The sequence below is a fragment of the Leucopleurus acutus genome, assembly GCF_964270905.1.
Source record: "Leucopleurus acutus genome assembly, chromosome: 6".
NCBI classification, from domain to species: domain Eukaryota; kingdom Metazoa; phylum Chordata; class Mammalia; order Artiodactyla; family Delphinidae; genus Leucopleurus; species Leucopleurus acutus.
In genome coordinates, this window is record NC_139149.1 from 114,216,120 (window position 1) to 114,236,848 (window position 20,729).

Here is a 20,729-nt window from a genome sequence, read left to right on the forward strand (position 1 = left end):
GTTCAGGACACAGAGGCAGAGCTGATATCAGTGTAATGATGATGCCACCAGTACAAGACAGATCAAAACCTTATTTTTAAGCGCTTGCCACCGTGGAAGGGTCATAGGATTACAACTCAGGATGTCTGATAGAACCTCTTGTCCTAGATTGTAAAAGGTCTTTCTTTTAATCTCTCTTGGATGTTTAACATTTTGAACAGGATTACATGCAGAATGTTCATGGCAAAGAGATTGATCTTCTGAGAACCACTGTGAAAGTCCCAGGGAAGAGGCCGCCCCGAGCCACATCGGCCTGCGCGCCCATCTCCAGCCCGAAAACCAACGGCCTGTCCAAGGACATGAGCAGCTTGCACATCTCACCAAATTCAGGTAAGCTCACAGCCGACATGCTGAAGAAATCCAGCGCAATGGCAGCAATGGGTGGTCCTGGCTGGAGGACAGTGCCGAGGTTTTTGGATTACGTGGAGATTTTGACCATTAAGGTTGTAGACTAAGGTTTACAAGTCTCATCTCTTCTGTGGATGATTGTTTCCGCTACACCCTTGGGTTCCTGGACTGCCAACAAGCAAACTGTGGCACTTTGAGTCACAGCTGCACAAACCACTAGGCTTTCCCAGGGCTGGGCGGTTGAAAGTCACGTTTTACAAATGATGGAGGTTTAAGGGCCTTCTAAAAAACATGAATTCATTGTTAAGGTGTCAAGGATTAGTATTAACTAATTTGTAGTGACTGTGTTTAGAAAAATGGAAAAGCCATTTGGAGCAAGATTTAAAGGAAACCCCTGGGCCTGTATAAAAGTTCAGATTCTCTCAGTTTTCTCTTGTAACTGTTATGTGATTCTTTCACACAATTTTGGTTTTCTTTATCCTCTTTTAAGGGAGAATTTGGTTTTCGCTCAGGATCAGAGAAAGTTAGTGTTTTCTCGGAATAGATGTGTTGAGAAATTCCTGGCTTCGGTGTGCAATGCAAACCATTCAGAGTGTCGTGGTTTGTTTTTGTTTAAGAGTCTTGGCAAACTGTGCTGTGGCTTTTACCTTCCCATGATCGCTTATCAGAGAAAAGGTGGTAAGAACCGCTTTAAGTCTTCCACCAACAAACTCAGACTCCTCCAACATATGAAATCCCTTCACAGATTTCAATTGTTTCCTTTCCTGTCTCCAACCTACATCTGATCTTCTCAAAATAGATTTCTGTTCTGCAGTCATTCCTAGCAAATGTCTCTGCTTCTTAAAGATGCTGCCTTTTTTCCTTTCTGAAATGTTAAATGTTTTTAAAGAGGAATAATGCTGACCCCACAGTTCCATGGCATGAATGACATTGTTTGGCAAAAGGAGGGTAAGAAAAAGGGGACAGAATTCGGGGTCCAGCAGCCTGGGTTCTACTGCCCAGTGCTGCATGGTGTTGAGCAGGTAACTGAACCATGTTTTACATTAGGCTGATCTTGCCTGGCCCTGCCCCCATCACAGAGGTGTGACGGCAGGTGCTGTGGAAACTCGTGAAGCACAATACAAACATCAGCTGTTGTGACTAATCAAAATAAAACTGGCCTTTCTGATAACAGAGACATTAGTTCATTTTAGAAAGGTGATACGGTTACTTTATGTGGTCTCATGACCTGCTGACCTTCCTTCCAAGTGGTACATGAGTTCTCCTTTTCTAGATGGTGTGCTAACTCCATGGGATGGGAAGAGAGAAGAGCGCCCAAGAAAAAATATGTTTCTATACTGAATGAAAAGCTAATGTCTTCATTAATTTATTTATTTGTTCAGAAAGTACTTGCTGAGCACCTGTTCTGTGCCAGGAATTGTGCATTCTGTGGATCCAGAATCTCTGACCTCCAGAACTCCTGTGCGAGGCAGTCACCCTATAACCAACTTTCCACTTCCCCTTCTAACCATTGGGACACATCTATCCATTTATTTGTTCAAGTCAGCAAGCATGTATGGAGTTTCTAATGTGTGCCAGTCACTGTCCTGAGCTCTGGGGGTACAGAAAAATGAGGCATTATCCCTATCCTCTGGAATCTCACCCTCTGGGAGGTGGGAAAGGTGAGCAGATGAGCCAGTGCAGTGCAGCAGCTCATAGGAGGTGTGAAGGCCCAGGGGTGATGTGCTCGGCTTCACCCCAGGAGGTGGGCAAGGCTTCAGGGCTTGAGGGGTGCCTGTGTGGGGTGTGAAGAAAGGATGGGAACTTGCCAGGCACATAGGATGAGGGAAGAGTCCTGATGATTTGAAGAAGTGTCGGCTGTGTAAGATTTGGAGTTTGAAATGTCATCTTGAGACATCTTTGGGGCTTAACTGCCACTTACTGTCCTAAGGAAAATGTAATGTTTGATAACAAATAGAGAATACAAAATGCCACATGAACTTTATCATATCCCCAGAGGAGGTTGTGTCATGGGCCTCGGCTAGGGATTGCGTTTTCAATGCCCAGTTGCTTTCTCTTTAAGATTCTTGCTGTTGGGTGAATGGGAAGATTTGGGTCACGATTGAAATCCCTTTTCCATGGTCACACCCATGGTCGGTTTATTACAGCACATCCTGTCAACCCTAAGCTGGGGAAATCCCCATTCAAGGAGCCTGGTAGATGTTTCATCTTCTTTGGGTCACAAGTAGGGACTCGGAAGTGGGAATATGATGTCCGCAGGAGCACAGCACCACTGTGCTGTGGAAAGTCCCTCATGGTCACAGCAGTGCCCAGGGATGTGGTGCCCTCAGCTAAGCCTGTGGGCAACGTCCTTGGCTGGCATCACCCAGAGCTCTACCCTGTTGTTCATAGAACTCTCTCACGTGGAGAATTCCAACCCAGCAAATTTAATTTCAAGTAAATGGATGCTACTTTTAAGTGATGGACTTTTAGCTAAAGATAGGTATTAGTTATTTTAGAGCTAACTTGCCGAAGAACTTAACACGCTACTTAACCTCATCTTTCATTCTCAACTCATTTGAATTCTGCCATTTTGTTTTAGACCTCTGGAGTAACTGGACATCTTTTGTTTCTTTTTAGCTTTTTTCTTTTTTATTCGTTTTCTATCTCCATGTTGTGAATTAGATCAATGTTATGTGCCTTCCCTTCTAGTCATTTTTTTCATTCACATAGACCTGATACACACTTGTACTGAAATCTTTGTGTGTAACTTACTAATGTCTTAGCATAAAAGTCCATAGGCAGAGTGACTCAGCCAATGGATATAAACACAAGATTCTCCGTACATATTTCCAAATTTATTTCTAGAAAGGTTTTATATAAAATACCCTTCCATCCATAAAGTGAGTGCTCATTTCACCTCTACACATTTTTAGAATCTATGCTAATATTATAAGCAATAAAAATATCTCGTGTTTTGTTTACTTGGATTTCTTCAGTTAGTAGTGAGGTTGAACAGCTCATATATTTATGGGGTTTTTGTGGTTCTTGTGTTGTAAGTGTGTAGATGTATCCTTTGTCCATTGTTGCACTAGGTGCTTCTCTTTTGCTTATTGACGTGTAAGAACTCTTCGTATATTAAGGATAACAACACTTTGTAATATATTTTGCAGCTATTTCCCCAGTTTACTATTTGCTTTTTGAATTTTGTAGTCTTATTTACATACAGTTTCCTCCTCTTTAGTATGTAATCAAATCATAAGACTTGTACTTCTGTAGTTTCTACTTTAGATAGTTAGAAAGCCTTTAATAATCCTGAAATAAGATCATAATTCATATATATGTATTTCAGAGTTATAATTTTATTGTTGTTCCTTTTCCCCTTTTTTATAATTAACCTCTAATCCACCTTTAATTTGTTTGGGTCTATTATATATAATAGGAAATCTAGTTAAACTTTTTATTCAAATATATAGCTAGTTGTTCTCTCTCTCTTTGTTGTTTCCCTTTCCTGTTGATTCTGTTTGTCACCTTTCTTGCACAACTAACTCATTTAATCAAATTAGCTATGTTTCTGGGCTTGAAAATGTATTCCATTGACCTGCTGTCTCCGCGTTGTGTGGATTTACCTCGTTGTCTTAGATTCATGGCTCAATTTATATCTGGTAACGTAACATATAACATGGTTTCATATTACTCTTTTATTTTATAGTGTTTCTTGGTTATTGCCACCATTTATTTTTTCCAGTAAACTTCAGAATAACTTGAAACCTTTCTCTAACCCCCCTAAAAATAATCTCATTGTGACTCTCATTGTGACTCTAAATGAAATAATTGTGGAGGAACTGACATCTTAACTATATTGAGTTTATCATAGAACACAATTCTTGCCCAGTTTATTCAGACTTATTATATACCCCTCAGTAAACTTTTAACACTTTTTTCCATTTAGATCCTGTATGTGTCCTGTTAATCCATTCTATTACTTTATAATTTTTGGTGAAGTGTGAAGCTGATACTTGGTGGGGCGAGGGGTTGTCTATTCTATCATCTAATTGGTAAGAAATAAGAAAGATCCTAATTTTTGTATTTTTTATATCCAGCCATCTTACTGAACTCTTCCTGAGTTGGAATAATTATCCAGATGCTTCTCTTAGTTTTCTAGTGTGCAGTCATAATGCATTCCATGTTTCAAACATTATGATGCCTAACTGTGTGTCAATGTTGACTTTTAGTTTCTCCCAACCAGTTTAATGATTTGGATACCTTATTGCTTTGCCTCCTGTACCATTCACTTACCATCATCATTGAGTCTGCGGCACGCCCAGCCCTGAGGAGTGCTCTGGAGATTCAGGGGGCCCTCCCTCCAAGGGCTTACACTCCAATGGGGGGTGGAAGAATCAGAAGATAAACACACAAGCAAGACCACTGAAGCTGGTGATAATTGCTAAAGGGTCTAAAAGGGGCAACTGGATAGAAAATTACTTGCAGGAGATGGTGGTCTTACATTATTCCTAGTATCGGGGAGTGGTTGGCCAGTATTGGAATGCTGACTACCTTTCAAACATTAAAATGCTAGAAATGTGATGCTCTTAATACTGAGTTGCGCCAGGGACTTGGGGAAGAGGAGGAGAAACACATTGTCATGCCTGATACTGCATACCTGCATACTGATAACCCAGCCTGGGTCTCATCTGGGGGCTCGCGAGTTAACCAGAGCAGAAGAGCTGCCGTGAAGATGGGGTGGCTGCCAGCTCCATTGGGCACCTGTGGGATGCAGGCACTGCAGGCTGAGGGACACGTTCAGGAAGAGTTGACCAGCGGCATCCCCACCACCAGCCCCACTGGGAAAGTGAGCAGCATGCCTGGGGAGGATACCCTGATGTGGATGCCCATGCTTGCAAGAGAAGGAAGCAGGTTGGAAAGCTCAGACCTCTGCATAGACCCGGGGAAACATAAATGAATGGCAAGGAAGGGCAGCTCTGACCATGAGGGACGTAATGCAGGTGTGCCAGCCCGCCCATGAACTTGTATTGTTGGTCAGAGACAAACCCACCAGTTAGCATGTGCCACACACGTGCCCCAGGGCTGCCGAGTCTGTTCAGCCCTGATCTTACTCATAAACGTGAGTGGACAGCCAAGACGTTTGTGGACACCAACAGTCAAAATGTGAAAGACCAACATAAGCAAAAGGACAACTGATCTTGGAAGAAAGAGAGCGATAATTTGGGGAAAGAGAACTTAAGAGGAAATTACAACTAGGATCATCAGAAAGATTTAAGCGGTTGGCTTTTGTATTCCAAAATGAAACAAACAGACAAAAGATGACATGAAAAACCTGGGGCGAAAGAGTTCTTGGAAGTTAAGGAGAAAGTTTGCAAAACTAAAAATTTCAGTAGATGGATTACATACTATAAAGACTTGGCTTAAAGATACTGTTGGCAGTATAACAGAAGAAAATATGCTAGAGGTGACAAAGGAAATGCCAGTGTCTTCCCATTTGAAGAGTCAAGTAACAAACTGGATGGGAGAGGAAGCTCTGTAAACACGGACAAATCCCCAGAAGCATCCAAGATAACGGGAAGACTAAGGTTACCTATCAAGGAAGAAAACTCTGATAGTCCTTGACCTTCTCAAGATTAACACCTTGTATTTGTTACAAGAACAAATAGTTTTGAATCTAGAAGCTTATGTAGAGCCAAACTATTATCAATCAAGTGTGAAGACATTTTTAGGTCACATACAGGGATATAGAACACTTCCCTCTCAATGGATTTCTGAAAAAATTACTTAAGCATCTACTGCAAGAAGAAGAAGAAGGAGAAGGAGGAGAAGAATCGAGAAGATATTTCTTTATTCGGACCTGGTTAAATTCCATCTTCCCCTTCCTCCAAGGTCACTTGCTGAGGATGCCCAGGGCAGTATCCACCATTTGCGTTCCTTCGGCATGGAACCTACATTGCCATTCGAATGGGAACCCATCGGAAACCACATTTTAGAGTCTGCCCAACTGTCATTTCAGGGACGCTTCCAGAGAAGGGAGTCAAATGTCCAAAAATATTTTCTGACACGAGTTTTTGGCTGGGTTGGTAGAATACTATTCATATATGACAGAATACAGGATTGTTTCGGCTCTGACAGGTATTTTGACATTTCAGTAGACAGCAGGAAAACATAATGGCCAACATAGGGGCTTTGGAACCAGAAACACCAAACTGAATCCCATCTTCCCCATCTTAGGACCTAAACCCCAGCTTCCTCATCTTGAAAATGGGAAAACAGCGCCCACCCCCATCCTTGTAAGGATAACACACTGCATGCCTCTCCAAAGCCTGACCCGGGGTGACTCTTCAGAACTGTATCAGGAATCCATCATCATAGTCGTGCTCATCACTAGTGAAGAAAAGAAAGGAAGAGGGTTGAGAAATTATGTTTTTGAATTAATTTTGGTAAATGCCATGAAGTGTTTATTTAGCTTTTGAGTAGACATAGTGGGTCAGAATCAACTAAACCCACGCCCCGCAACCCACAGCTGCCCCCGTGATGGCAGAGAGCTGGGCAGCCAGAGAAATGCCCTTCAGGACTTCCCTGGATCTGCATGGGGGGCTCTGCTCCAGTTCTGTGTGTCCATCCTCTCTTTATTCCTGTGTTCGCCGTAACTCCTGGTTGCGACATTTGCTTCCCAGATGACAGCTATCTTCTCATCCCTATAGTGTGTCTTTGTTGGGTATTTGCAAATGTGGGTGTGTTTTTATCCTAACCAGATTGATGCTGAGACCTGCGTGACGGGGAGACCTTTCCGCCTCGTCTTCCACCACCCCCCCCCACCCCGCACTCAGGCCCCCAGCGGTTTCAAAATATGAAAGCCGTCTGGAGGGTTGAGGCTGATTTTCCAGGGGTGGGGGCAGGGATCTCAGTGTGTTTTGAGTATTGAACCGCTGTGGACATCGAAAGTCTCAGCCATGCTGTGTCCCTCCACACTTCAGTAATCAGGGCATCCAGCAAACCCATAAAAAACCCAACTAATAGCATGAATATTCAGTGACCTGGAATAGTAATTAGTGTCATGAATATTAATGTGATCGGACTTGCTGTTTCCTCTCCTCTTTCTCTCCCATCCTCTTTCTCCCTCTCTCCCCCTCTCTTTTTTTTTTTCCACTTAGCCGGCTCTAAAGATGGGTCATAATGAGAGCATTTAAGAGGGAGCGCGCTCTCCGCCGTGACAGGGACTGGGGTAATAAGGAGAGCTTGATTAACGCGGAACACTTGGGGGAGAGATGAGAGGCTTCACGTGGGCCTGGTCGGGGGAGGCAATGAGACCCCGGCAGCTCTGTTGCTGCTCCCGGAGATTAATGAGGCCTAAGAGTGCATTAGGAACAGTGACAAAGGTTTGATCTAATGGGCTCAGTCATTTTTCCTTTGAGTGACAGACGCACAGAAGTAATTGGCTGTGCAGAATGGCAGCTCATTGGCGGTACTTAAGGACACATTATCCCCGTTGTGTGGCCCGCAGAGGCTGTTTATCAAAACCGCTCACACTGCAGACGCTGAGTCTCTAAGCTGCTGCTACAGCGGTAATAGCTATTTAAAAAAATAATAATAATAACGCAACATGCAACATCAAAACTAGATCCGTGGTTGTCTTGTAGAGACAAAGTTTCTCTTTGTTTAGTTTCAAATGGGCTAGAAGACATTTTCATAACTCCGGAGTCTGTGGAATCTGTTCTGTGCACCGGATGAGCCGTCTCCTCCCGGTGGGTCGAGTCGCAGGCTCGTTAGGACCTCAGAGCCCTTGGTCACCCGATGATTTCCCACACTTTGGATTCTGTTTGCAGCATGAATCCGCCGGTAACATAAATTGGATGCTGTGGCCAAACGGCCTTCTAGCAGCTTCGGTGGAGCACTTGCAGACGATCGCCTTCTTGGTTGAGAATTAATTTGCTGGAGAATACTCCCCAAAACCAGTACCACGTGATGATGTCTGCTTCCATAAACCAGGTTTTATTGGAGTAGGTTTTGATGGCTAATTAATAATTCATTATTTTTCGGTTAAAAACGTTTTGTGGGGTTTCTCTAAGACTAAAATTTGAAGAAGCTGGTGACATCTGAAATGAAACGGCTCTAAAGTTGTTCTTTGATTCTTTATAAGAGTTTTGGCATCTGCTTTCAGGAGAAATGCCTTCTTACTGTTAGTGGTTTCTATGTTTAGACGATTCTCCCACTGAGATTTAGGCAAATGTGTGCTACATGGTTTCCATCATTAAATTGTAAACTCTCTGAGGCGTAGACCATTATTTCTCTTCCTTTGTTGTCCTCTCCTAGCTTCGTGACCTAGCAATTATTTTTGCATTAAGTAAATATTCCTGAGTATCGCCCATCATGTGAGATGTAAGTGATAAATATTGAGAGTAAGTATTGTTTGCTTTCAGATAACGGTTCCTCCATTGCAACATTCCGTGATCGAGATTACTGGGGTACAGTTCACATATAAATCAAAGCCATGCCTTCCAGTTTAAGGAGACTGTCCTCAATCATTTGAACTCTAAATGGAGTGTTCTTTTCTGTAAGAACTGACAAAAGCGAGTTAATCCTTGATGATTTCCGTTAAAAACGTAGAAGGATGATGGAGGTACTGAGCCGTACATCTCTATGGGAACAGATATCCCGATAAGTAAATAACAGTTCCTTTAGAAACTTTTCCCCCATCTCAAAAATGTGTGTGTTCAGTGAAGAATAGTGTTTCACCTGTTGACATGATGCTTTCAAGATTGGGAAAATGGTCAGCACTGGGAGAGCTCTAGGAAAGAGGGCGGCTTTCACTGACCCAACGGCCTTCAGCAAGGTAGCTGGCCGGGGCCTCGGCTGGGACCAGGGCCTTGGGTTAGAGCCTTTCTGTGCTACAGTCAAGTCTGTGGTTGGCCCACTTGCTCCATAATCATTCCCACATTGGCAGGGGAGAACTTTTCCATGTCATGGATGATGTTTTAGTCATGATGTTGTACCAGCTCCAAACCTTGTGGCCTGGCATTTTGAGAAACCATGCATACAGAGACCGCGCTTCTCTCTCTGGAATATTCCTAGTGAGTGGTTAAACCCCAAAACATCCTGGCCCACAGACAAGCAGCTCCCCTTCGCATCATCAGAGTTGCAAGCATGGAGTTCCTCAGTGCCCTCACCCCCTACAGGCTCTCTCTGTTCCGTCCTAAGAGATGGTTCTATGAAGCCTGGATGGGAGAGGAAGAAATCCAAGTGAGCACTTCTGGGGGCGGGGCTGTGTGGCCACCTCCCTGAAAGGGCTTATAAAATTCGGTGAGAGCCAGGGAAGACTTCCCTCAAAGCAGTGCTGTCAAGTCACACTGAATTTTGTGCGAAACACACCTATTGTAGGTATCAGATGGAGGAGAAAGAATATTTTAAAGACAGGACTACTATTCATGGCAAAGGAGGAAACTGAACTACTGAATTAAGTTGTTGCGGGCATAGAACCAAATAAGAAGCTAGGAGAGAAGATGATATGAGCATCTTGGACTTCCTGTTTTAGAAAACATTATTACTTGAGTGCTATATTCATATTTTATTGCTTAAAAAAATCCTTAGTTTTAGCCTCCTTTTGTGTAATGTCACAATACCTCATTATAACTGTATTGCATATAAACTTGTTCATGTAACCCATACCAAGAAATGGCTTGTAGGTAAGTAAGCATTGTGTAAGCATCACGTGCATAAGTAAGCATTATGGTGACAGTCTCCATAGACACCTTCAGAATTCGTAGTAGCAAGTGTTCCTCAGGCAGATAGATACAAATGGGCAGGATGAGAAGTGCAGGTGTCGTTTTGCAGTGATGAATGCTGGGACACCCAACTGGAAAAAGCAGATTTTGTCATAGCAATAAATATTTAAACTCTTTCCAAATATCAGAACTTACCTTCTGATTGTGCTTAATATTTTCTTCTTAATTTATACCAAGCACCAAATCCTATCCATCCCCAAGGTGGAGCAGCATCCCAGGGATGGGATGTAAGCAGGACCATGGATACTGTAGAGCTACAGCTACCTGTCCTTGCCCGTCAGGTAATCTCATTCATCCATTGCTTGCGTTATGTCCCAAGCACATGATTTCTTTCCTTTCTGTCTTTCGTTTTATGAACTCTACTTCTGATGACTTTGGCATTACCTTTGGAATTTGGGGAGACTAAGAGTGGGAAGAGTGTTGCCGAGTTGTCCCAAATGCTAAATGCTGTACTGGTCCATATACAGGAGTAGGTGTTCAAGAAACACCATCGGTGAATGAGTGTGTGGGCTCATGTGAAGTGATGAATGACTAGGACACCAAAACACAGATAGGAGGCAAACAGTCCGAGCAGTTTACACACGAAGAGACGCCGCCACGAGAGAAACAGGAGTGAAATATCCAGACTTCTTAGATTTTAAAGACAAACAAAATTAGCAGTATCACCATTTTTGCTAAAAAATTAAACTGTAGAGAAAAGGACAGCTCACTGTTGGCAAAATTGATAACAACTACTGTCTTCAGAGGCTTTGCAGTATGCGAAGTGCTTTATGTAATTTGGTCCTTGTATTAACCACAGGGGGCATATTATGATCATCATCATTATTATCTCCATTTTATCATCATTGTTACTGTTCTAGCCATCTTACAGATTCTGAACTGACTTGTTTTCAGGATTCCCAGGTTCCATCTTCTTTTAGCCCACGGGTCATTAAGAAAATTAATTAATAACATATATCACGGGTCAGAAAGATGTTAATGCTGTTTAACCCAGTAATAACTCTTCTGGGATGTCAGCCTAAGGAAAAGTCTAAAAGTAGAAGATGTCCTTTGCAGTGTTGTTTATAATGATGAGAAATTGCAAGCAGTCAAAACTATCCAGATGTAGGAAAATGGCAGTGCAAGTTATCTACATTAAATCTGTAAGATGTTATATGTCTGAAATTATTTGAAGGTTTTGGAACAACATGGGGAAATGGCTGGGAAGTCATGATACAGAAGTGTTGTAGAATATTACATCTTTTCTATTGTCACAATTAAGAAAAATATATGCGTATGTTCAATAATGAGTTGATCTATTAGGTGGGATTTTGGTAGACTTCTGTTTTACATGATTTGTGTATCTGCATAACCTTGCAAAGTAAGTTTCAGTAACTTAGAGAACAAAACATGCTCCCATTTTTTTCCCCATGACATCATCATTAGAGCAGGGAGAAATCAGAATAGAATGAGCTATCTCTACAGTTTAGGAAAAATAACCATGAACTGTCTAGTTCCAGGAGTTTCAATTCTGGGCGTGGCCACAGTGTTGCATTTAGTGTAATCACCTGTGTCATTACCACTGGGTCTGGACTCTGTACATTCTTTTTTTCTCTGGTAAGCATACTGCAGAAAACATATAACCAAAAAAAAAAAAAAAATGCATAGCATTCTGAGAAACACAAGATTCCTATCTCAATAGTAGATGTGTTGAATTGCACGCGTTTACAAAACAAGTATTACGTAATGTTACATCTTTAAGAAAAGCTACTGAAGATGTCCTTGGAAAAAAAATCCTCTTAGCCTGAAATCCTGGTTGCCAAAAGGAGGGCAGATTTCCAATGCAAATAGTGAGGCGAATGGGCCCTCCTCACAGGCACTTAAATCATTTGTATCTCACTTTTTATGGTAGTGTTGTGAATTATATTATTTTGGGGTTTATAATTAGAGGACGGAACAGATGGCAAAGGCCTAGTTTGAAGTGATGTGGCCATTAGAAGAGCCTCGGTCGTCCAGTCCTGCTTCCAGCAGACCTGGTTTTCCCACCCGCACTCAGAATGGGGCATGGTGTAGCTGTAGGTTTGCACAGTAGCCTTGAACTCTGAGTTTTTATAACATTTGAAGCCACATAGGAATGAAAAAGGGCCTATAAGAGCAATCGCTGTTTCAGAGGGTGAGGCCTTCGAGGGGAAGAGTGAGTTCCTATCAGTCCTATTTCTGTAATTATGATTTTTTAAAAAAATTACGAAGTCCCACAATGGACGTAAATGTCTCTTTCACACTCACGTGCTCATAGAATCTTCTTTGGGTTTTTCTCCTCCACTCTCAGTGTACGAAGAACTTCATTATCACCATCACCAAGCGATTCTGCCCTTTTCCGGGCTGTTTCACCAGCAAGTCAAATGCCAAGTATTGTTTTCCTAGTTGAAGCCTTGGTAGGGTCAAGTCTCATTATTGAAGGTAGACCAAAGTCAGGATGTGCAGTGAGCAGAATTCTGTATTAAGAAAAAAAACAAAAATTGTTGATGAATCTCTATTTAAATGCTATGAAAAGCCTTATTTTAGGGTATATTTTAAAAAATCAGAATAGGCTATTTTTAATGTAATAAGCCTATAGCTTAAAAGAGGAATTCTCCCTTCGATGTCATTTGGAGGATGAAAACATTCTTGTTCAATAGAAAACCAGCATCTTTTGCTCGTGTGAGATCAGGCAAGCTATAAATGCCATATTCGCTTTGAAATGCAAATGGTTTAAAGAAAAATAGCATATGGTGGAGGTAAGTACCTTTTCAAATCAACTCTTACACTTTAGGGATGTAAAAGCAAAGCTAAAATTATTCTTTGGGAAGAATCTGGCGCTTTGGACGCCTGGAAGCTTGCGCTAATCAGCCGGCCCAGTGGGCACACGCATCTCCATATCAAGGCACTGGCGTGGGGCTCCCTGGATTAGCATCCTAATGCGGCGGCCCCTGCTCGGCAAGGCCGGCAGCCAGCTGATCAGTAGAGGGGGTCTTTGAGGACACACTCTCCTGTGTTCAGAATGGGCCAGGAAGTCGACCACGTATGTCATCATAACGCAGATACTGTTTGGGAAAAAAAAATACGGAGACAATAGCAAATGGGTCCTTTTGTGCCTCGCTCCCTCTGGGTGCCAGCATGCTGCACTTCGTAGGGCCGGGCCGCTCGCTCTCTGGGCTGTAACACCGGTGAAGCCGTCTCCTTACTCCTTGGTGACTTGTTCTCATACTTCCTGATCTGACCTCTGCATTCACAAACCATCCAAATGAGTTTTTGGGGGGTTGGGGGGTAAATTTTACTGATTAACATACACTTACAAAATCCTAAGTTCTAGCTAAGTGTACGGGTGACCAGCACATAAGTCAAGTCACAGCACGTGGCCGGCAGCCCAGGAAGCCCCCGGGCCCCATCGCATCACTGTTCACATCTGCCCCTACGCACACGCGAGGGTGAGCATCGTCTCATTTCCCGCTCCGTAGATGGGCTTTGCCTGTTGCGTCTGACCCCTCGTACGGTTGTGTGGGACCAGGACAGGCGGAGCCCTCGTGTTTGTCTCCTTCGGATCCACGTGCTGTCTGTGGTCTGTCCTGTTGTGGCCCACGTCAGAGGCCATTCATTCTCATCGGTGTGGTCTACCGTGAGGTACCCATGGTGGGTGGATGGACGTTTCAGCCATTCTCAATAATTCTGCCATGAACATTCTTGTACATGTGTTCTGGTGGGTTGTTTCTGCATGTCTGTATGATTTTTTTGTCCTTTTTTTATTTTTAATTTTTTTATTACAGTATAGTTGCTGTACAATATTATATAAGTTACAGGTGTACAATGTAGTGAGTCACAATTCTTACAGGTTGTACTCCATTTAGAGTTGCTATAAAATATTGGCTGTATTCCCTATGTTGTACAGTATATCCTTGTAGCGTATTTTATTCCTAATAGTTTGTACCACTTACTCCCCTCTCCCCTCTCCACAGGCAGCACAGCCCTGTAACAGCTACTTCGTTCTCTGTATCTGTGTGTCTGCTTCTTTTTTTGTTGTATTCACTAATTTGTTGTATATTTTAGATCTCACATTAAGTGATATCATATAGCATTTGTCTTTCTCTGTCTGACTTATTTCACTTAGCATAGTGACCTCCAAGTCCATCCATGTTGCTGCAAATGGCAAAATGTGATTCTTTTGTATGGCTGAGTAATATTCCTCTGTGTGTGTGTGTGTGTGTGTGTGTGTGTGTGTGTGTGTGTGTGTGTGTGTGTACACCACATCTTCTTTATCCATTCATCTGTTTATGTTGGTGTGATTTTAATCCAGAGGGATAGTGTTAGGTAGTGTCGCCTCTTTCCATATTATTATTTACAGAGATGGGCCCATTCCGAAGTCTAAAATAAATCTGCAGAGTTCCATGAAGTTTCTCCTGAAGCTTCCAGCAGGCATGATATCAGGCCTCTTTGACCTTCTCACGGCTCTTGTGTTCCTTGCCCTGCGTTTTGGCCACTTGTGCGCTTGTCTGAGACCTTCTCCTGGACCAGACGGTGGCTGGTCTAGGGACTGTCTTCTACATTGTGCCCAGCACAGCAGGGGTTCCGTGCAGTGAGACAAGGAAAGGTAGTAGTAGGTCGGTGTTAGAACTGGTGGCCGGGACCGTGCAGGGTCCGATTTTACCCTCCCTGCAAGTTCAGCCAGCCTGCCTGTTTCCTGGATGGTGAGACCCCTGGGTCAGGACAGATGACAGCTCGTTACTCACAGCAGTAGCAGTGGCCAGAGTCCCAGCAGTGTCATGCACCAGTTCTCTCGGGGCCAGGTGACACCAGCATACACAGTGCATCATATTGCAGGAGAGGAACCCCAAGCTTAGGAAACCCCAGTCTTGTGTAATGGGGTACAGGCACGCCTGCCCAGCCTTTGCCCTGGAACATGACGTTATCATCCCGACAGCACACAAATCCGCCCTCCTCTGGAGGAAGACGGTCTCTCCATCAGCCAAGTCTGTTCACTGCACAGACATTCCTGAGAAGATCATCAGAACAAGAAGTTGCCACCCCCTTGTGCCATGCCATGAGGGACCGGTGGACCTGTCTACCAGCGGGAGGGGGTCTCCTGGGAGAGTTCAGGCCCAGGGAGGGTGGAAGACGGGGATATGAGGGGAGAGAAGGGAAGGAAAGATGAAAAGTGCCCTTCACCCCCACAGGCAGGCACAGCCCTGGTGCGCATCTCGGGGAGGTGAGCATCCACCCGCCTCCTGTTAAGGCCTTGTGTCTGCTCGGAGCTCAGCGAGCTAGAACCAGTTGTCAGACCTGCCCCCTGTGCTCCAGGGGAGGGGACGTCCCAGTCTGCCTTGTGGAATCTCCTCTCTCTGGAGAAACACAGATGTGCCTGAAAGACAGCAAGTTCCAGCCCTCTTCTGAGTCCCCCCTGTTGGAGAGACCCCAGCCTCTTGTCTTGTTTTCTTGAAATTCTGTAGCAAACAGATACGGTTTAGGTGGTCAGCTGCCTGGGAGAGGAAGCAGTCTTTCTCCCCTGGGCATCACCAGAGCCCTGGTCGGGCAGGGCTCCTCTCAGACCGTGTGCCTCTGCGGTGATTAGCTAATCAACACGGCAGCCGCCCCGCCCAGAGCGAGGTGTTTCTGTGGATCGTTGTGGGCCATTTGGGCTTTAAATCCCCAGCTCTTCTCTTGATCACCGGGCGCCGAGGCCTCTGCCTCACTTCAGGCTGACCCTGATGCCCTTAGAACAGTGTTTAGGCATCACTTGATCACAGGTGGTCTTGATTTTAAGACCCTTCGCTCTCAGGGAATCAGGTAAGTCACAAGTGAGAACTCCAGCTCCACAGCCTTAATTAATAACTTATTAATGTGAAATGAGTTGCCATTCGATGAGAGAGGTCACCCTTGAGTACTCTGAGAGGAGAGAAGGTGATTTGAAACTTAGCATCTCCTTATATGCTTAGAGGTGTTTTCAAAAGTGGTGAACACTCCCTGAGTGCTAACACGTAGGGCAGAAGCAGGGACGGGTCAGTATTACTTGACCAGTTAGTTAGGTTCATTCAGGAACAGAAATGAACGTATGCACTAGCCTCTGTTGGGTGTGTGTGTGCGTGCATGCATTTGAAAATAAGCATCAGAAATTGTGACATAAAATACTATCATTAGATTTTAACTCTGTACAGTTACTAAAGATATTCATGGAACAGTTGGAGGGTAGTTGGTTGCTTTGACTGAAGGATTTACTCAAAGTAGAAAGGCCTCAAAATATGGCCACTGGCCCAAGACTGCTCATGCTTGGGCCAAGATGTGTCACGAGCCACGCTAAGCCAGCAAGGCTACTTTCACAGCGTCGTGACCAAGCCTGCGGACCCCTGGTTTGCTTCAGAGTTGGAACGTGTGTCTTTATGCATTCACATTTACAGGCAAGCACCTGTTGTGGAACTCCAAAGTATATACATTTAGGGCAGAAACGATCTTTCTTACCCTTCACAATTTTTTTTGTTTCCTTACGTCACAATTAGTTGATCTTTTATTATTTGATTTTCAGAAACATTTTAACTGAAATTAAAGCGAATGGGCATGTATAAAAAAGAGATTGACTCTCTTGAGAGAAAATGAGACATGTTTTCCTTCTGAAATGAGAATCGGCCTCTGTATATTTTTGGAAGATTTTGTAACTCGTGGTCACCAAAGATCAGGAACTAGGCAGGCAGGTAATTGAGTGAATTTGGGGGGGTAGGAGAGCTGGTGTGGGCCCTGGCTTCTTGCCGTGTAGATTCAGACACAACCCAGACAGATTCAAGACATGGAGTCAACTGACTGTTTCTGAGCATAAGCATAGGCCCATGGCTGCCACATATTCTTATTTTTCAAACACTGCCAGAAACCACAGATTTTTAGATGCACACTCCCAAGTTTAATTCTACTTAAAAAAGAAATCATTTCCCCCTAAGCAAAAACACATCTATGAGCTCAACCCAGATGCCAGGCCCCAAGATTATGGACCTGTTTTAAAGTTTTACTTCCATAACCACGTGTCCATGTACACACATTCATTTGGTCAAAATTCAGTCATGGTGTTGTGGTGTCTCTGTTTAGTCTGACAATGGGGAATTGGGTGTGGTTGGGATAAGAAGACCCTCGCCAGCTGGAAGGCCCTCAGGGTGGGCTTTCGGAATGATTCCATGCAGCTGTTTTGGGTTTCGTACGGATTCTGCAATCAGACACCAGGACCACACAGGCTTGACAGGAGTTTCTTTACCCCAGAGATCTCAGTTTGGTTCCTTGGGGGCCCCCTCAGGAGCTAAACCCCAGAGTGGATCCACCAGCAACTTAATGTGCTGAAAATTCCATTCGACGAACAGCTGGAAGTTTAAAAACCAGATTGTATGGTCAGCATCACATAGTTTTTCATTAGCTCGTACATTTTAAGGAATCTACTCCTTCCCTGGTAGACGTTTAGCCTTCAGATGAAGAACTTGTCATCCTAAGACTACCTCTTTATCCAATGTCTCTGTTGGAATGTTTCCTGCGTCCCTGACCCAGAGCTCAGATGGACTTGGCTGTCCTGAGTGCCTGTGGCTACTTATTCCTGGACTTTGGCACCAAGTAGTCAGTGCTGGACGCACTAAGATAATCCTCTCCGCCTTTTGACTGCAGTATGTCAGGAGGGTCTGGGGCTGGTCGTCCTCGGAGCCACACCCCAGACAGAGTGAACAAGGGAAGGGGCACTGCTGGACTCATCTGCCCAAAGGCGGATGGATGGTGAATTTATTTTTGGTTTTTCGGGTGTTTTGCCTTGTGTGCCTACAGGTGGTATGAAATGAGGTTTTGTGGACAAATCCCATCCTTGATAACGACTTGTCAGGGGTACAGATGAGCGCTGAAGGGAGGAAGGAATCATGCCCCTGACGTGCGCACCAAACAGTAGGTGTCCCCGTGGGCAGCACGGGCTCGGGGGGCCCGGCTCAGAGTGGGGTCACAGCCCGCATGCAGCTTCTCATTGTACTTTTTCTCCTATTCTCTTTCCATCACTTCCTTTTCCTTCCACCCACCATAAAAATGTTAGCTTTTTTTTAAAATAAAGCTCTTTTTTTATTCAATTAGTTTTTATCTATTTATTTATGTACTTACTTATTTTTGGCTGCATTGGGTCTCTGTTGCTGCGCGTGGGCTTTCTCTAGTTGCGGCGAGCAGGGGCTACTCTTCGTTGCAGTATGTGTGCTTCTCATTGCGGTGGCTTCTCTTGTTGCAGAGCACGGGCTCTAGGCGCACAGGCTCAGTAGTTGTGGCACGTGGGCTCAGTAGTTGTGGCTCACGGGCTCAGTAGTTGTGGCACACGGGCTCAGTAGTTGTGGCACGCGGGCTCAGTTGTGGCACGTGGGCTCAGTAGTTGTGGTGCACAGGCTTAGTCTCTCTGCGGCATGTGGGATCTTCCCGGGCCAGGGCTTGAACCCCTGTCCCCTGCATTGGCAGGTGGATTCTTAACCCCTGTGCCACCAGGGAAGTCCCTTAATGTTAGCGTTTTTATGAATTCACGTGGTGAAAGTGGAATGGGCCTCAGAGCCTCAGGAGGAGTTGTGAACCCCTCTTAAATGGTGGGCGTGTGGGACCAGAGTCCACAGGGAAGGGAAGGCAGAGGCCCACACCCTCCTGCTCAGAAGGGTTTCTTTGCAAAGGGACAGAGGTGTGGGCAGAGAGAAGCCGGGAGGTAGTACAGGCACCAGGGCTGGCAGAGTGGCACCAGGACCACCACGGACCCGAAGGGAAAGGAGGGCGGGGGTGGCCCAGGGCGCCCGCTCAGGGAGGGGGGCCAGGGGTGCACATCCCCACTTCACACTCCTGTGCCTCCCCCTCGTTCAGCCCAGCTGGGAGCCAGAGGTAACCCAACAGGTGCCCTCCTCAGAAGGGAGCAGGGCATAGAAGGTGTGGGGAGAAGGTGGTGGCAGACGCGGGTGTCAGCACAGGGTCAGGAGGAGACCCTGCCACGCTGCCCGACAGGTACGCCTGCTCCGCTGCTGGGCATATGCCGTCCGGCTGTACAACAGTGCCCTGTTGTACAGGGATCTGGCCGAGGAGAAGCGCACCCAGAAGACAGCTCCAGGGCACCCTAAATGATGGATGACACGTGGAGAAAACCCGGAGGAGCGTGTGGTGTGTCCCTTAGCGCTGCCTCTCTGAGGCTTGGCTACTCTGTACCTGTGAGATGCTACGCACCTGGCCCTGCTACCCAGGCTGCTGAGGACCGGCGCTAGAGCGGGCGCCAGCTCTGGCTGACGCTGCCACTCAGGATGCACGAGTTTCCACGTTTTTAGGGCTCGGACAGGTCCTAAAATCAGAACATCAGAGTTGGGAGGGAGACGGGAAACTGGCTCAAGACCCTCTGCAGCTCAGCAGAGGAGCCAGGGCGGGTGCCCTTCGCGGGAGCATCGTCGATCTCAGTGTCCGCGGCAGGGAAGAGCTTTCGTTGTAGTTTTTGTTTCGTGTCCATGGTTATTTTTGGTTTAAGTGTTTGGTTTTTAAATCAATCAGAGCTCTCCTGCAGGCCCACTCATATTTTTACGTGTGCACATGTCACCTGGGGCTCTTATTAAAAAGCAGGGGCGGGCGTCCCTGGTGGCGCAGTGGTTGAGAGTCTGCCTGCCGATGCAGGGGACACGGGTTCGTGCCCCAGTCCGGGAAGATCCCACATGCCGCGGAGCGGCTGGGCCCGTGAGCCGTGGCCGCTGAGCCTGCGCGTCCGGAGCCTGTGCTCCGCGGCGGGAGAGGCCACAACAGTGAGAGGCCCGCGTACCGCCAACAAAATAATAATAATAAAAGCAGGGGCGGGGGTGAGGCCAGGGAGCCTGCCTTTCGAATTCGCTCCCAGGCGGTGCAGCTGCTTCTGCTATGAGGCCCGCACTTGGGAAGATATATGGGCTCCCATTCTTCCTTTCTTAGGTGGTACTTTGGGCTTTTTTTCTGGAATCCGGTAAACCTGCCTAGGAATACTTACTTTTACGACATTCAGAATGTACCCAGTTCCCACAACAGCGTAAAATCATTTTTTAAGGTAGAAATATATTTTTCAAAGCAAAATCCTTCCTGTTCGTTAACCGCTCGTTTGTCCTATTTGCTCACGTTTGTGTTTCACTGATGATTTTGTCACTTCCGGATGCTCTGTGCGATCACAGTGAGGACCGTGTTTGTGGCGGAGCCCTGGTTCCTACCTCTGGCTGCTCACCAGAATCACCGAAGTCCCTTTGAAAATGGTTCCTACCTCCTACCGAAGTCCCTTTGAAAATGCGTATCCCCTCAAGCTCTATCCCCCGACCTCCTGAATCGAAATTTGAATTTCTTGAAGCCTCTATTTTTAAAAAGCTCCACGGGTAATTCTGGTAATTGGTCTGTGTATTTAAAATCTTGTGCTATGAAAACCTTCTATGAAAACAATTTTGAACTTAATTGGTTCCAAACTAAAACAATGGGAGGAACGTTTAAGAAAAGAAACCTAATACCTTTGAAGATCTGCCTACAGATCTAACAAACGAACTGACTGGCAGCAAGGTATGATTGGCTGAGCTTTGGAGAAAGGCACTTAATTATGTTTTT

General features: G+C 45.2%; 1 protein-coding gene across 4 annotated transcripts in view; it reads left to right on the plus strand.

Moving 5' to 3' along the window:
- AGAP1 (ArfGAP with GTPase domain, ankyrin repeat and PH domain 1) overlaps window positions 1–20,729 on the plus strand; it is a 558,850-nt gene that overhangs the window by 380,284 nt on the left and 157,837 nt on the right. For all 4 annotated transcript variants that reach the window (XM_082841396.1, XM_082841398.1, XM_082841397.1 and 1 more), the window contains exon 11: window positions 201–369. In XM_082841396.1, the coding sequence (XP_082697522.1) occupies window positions 201–369 (169 nt within the window). The remainder of the gene's footprint in view (window positions 1–200; window positions 370–20,729) is intronic.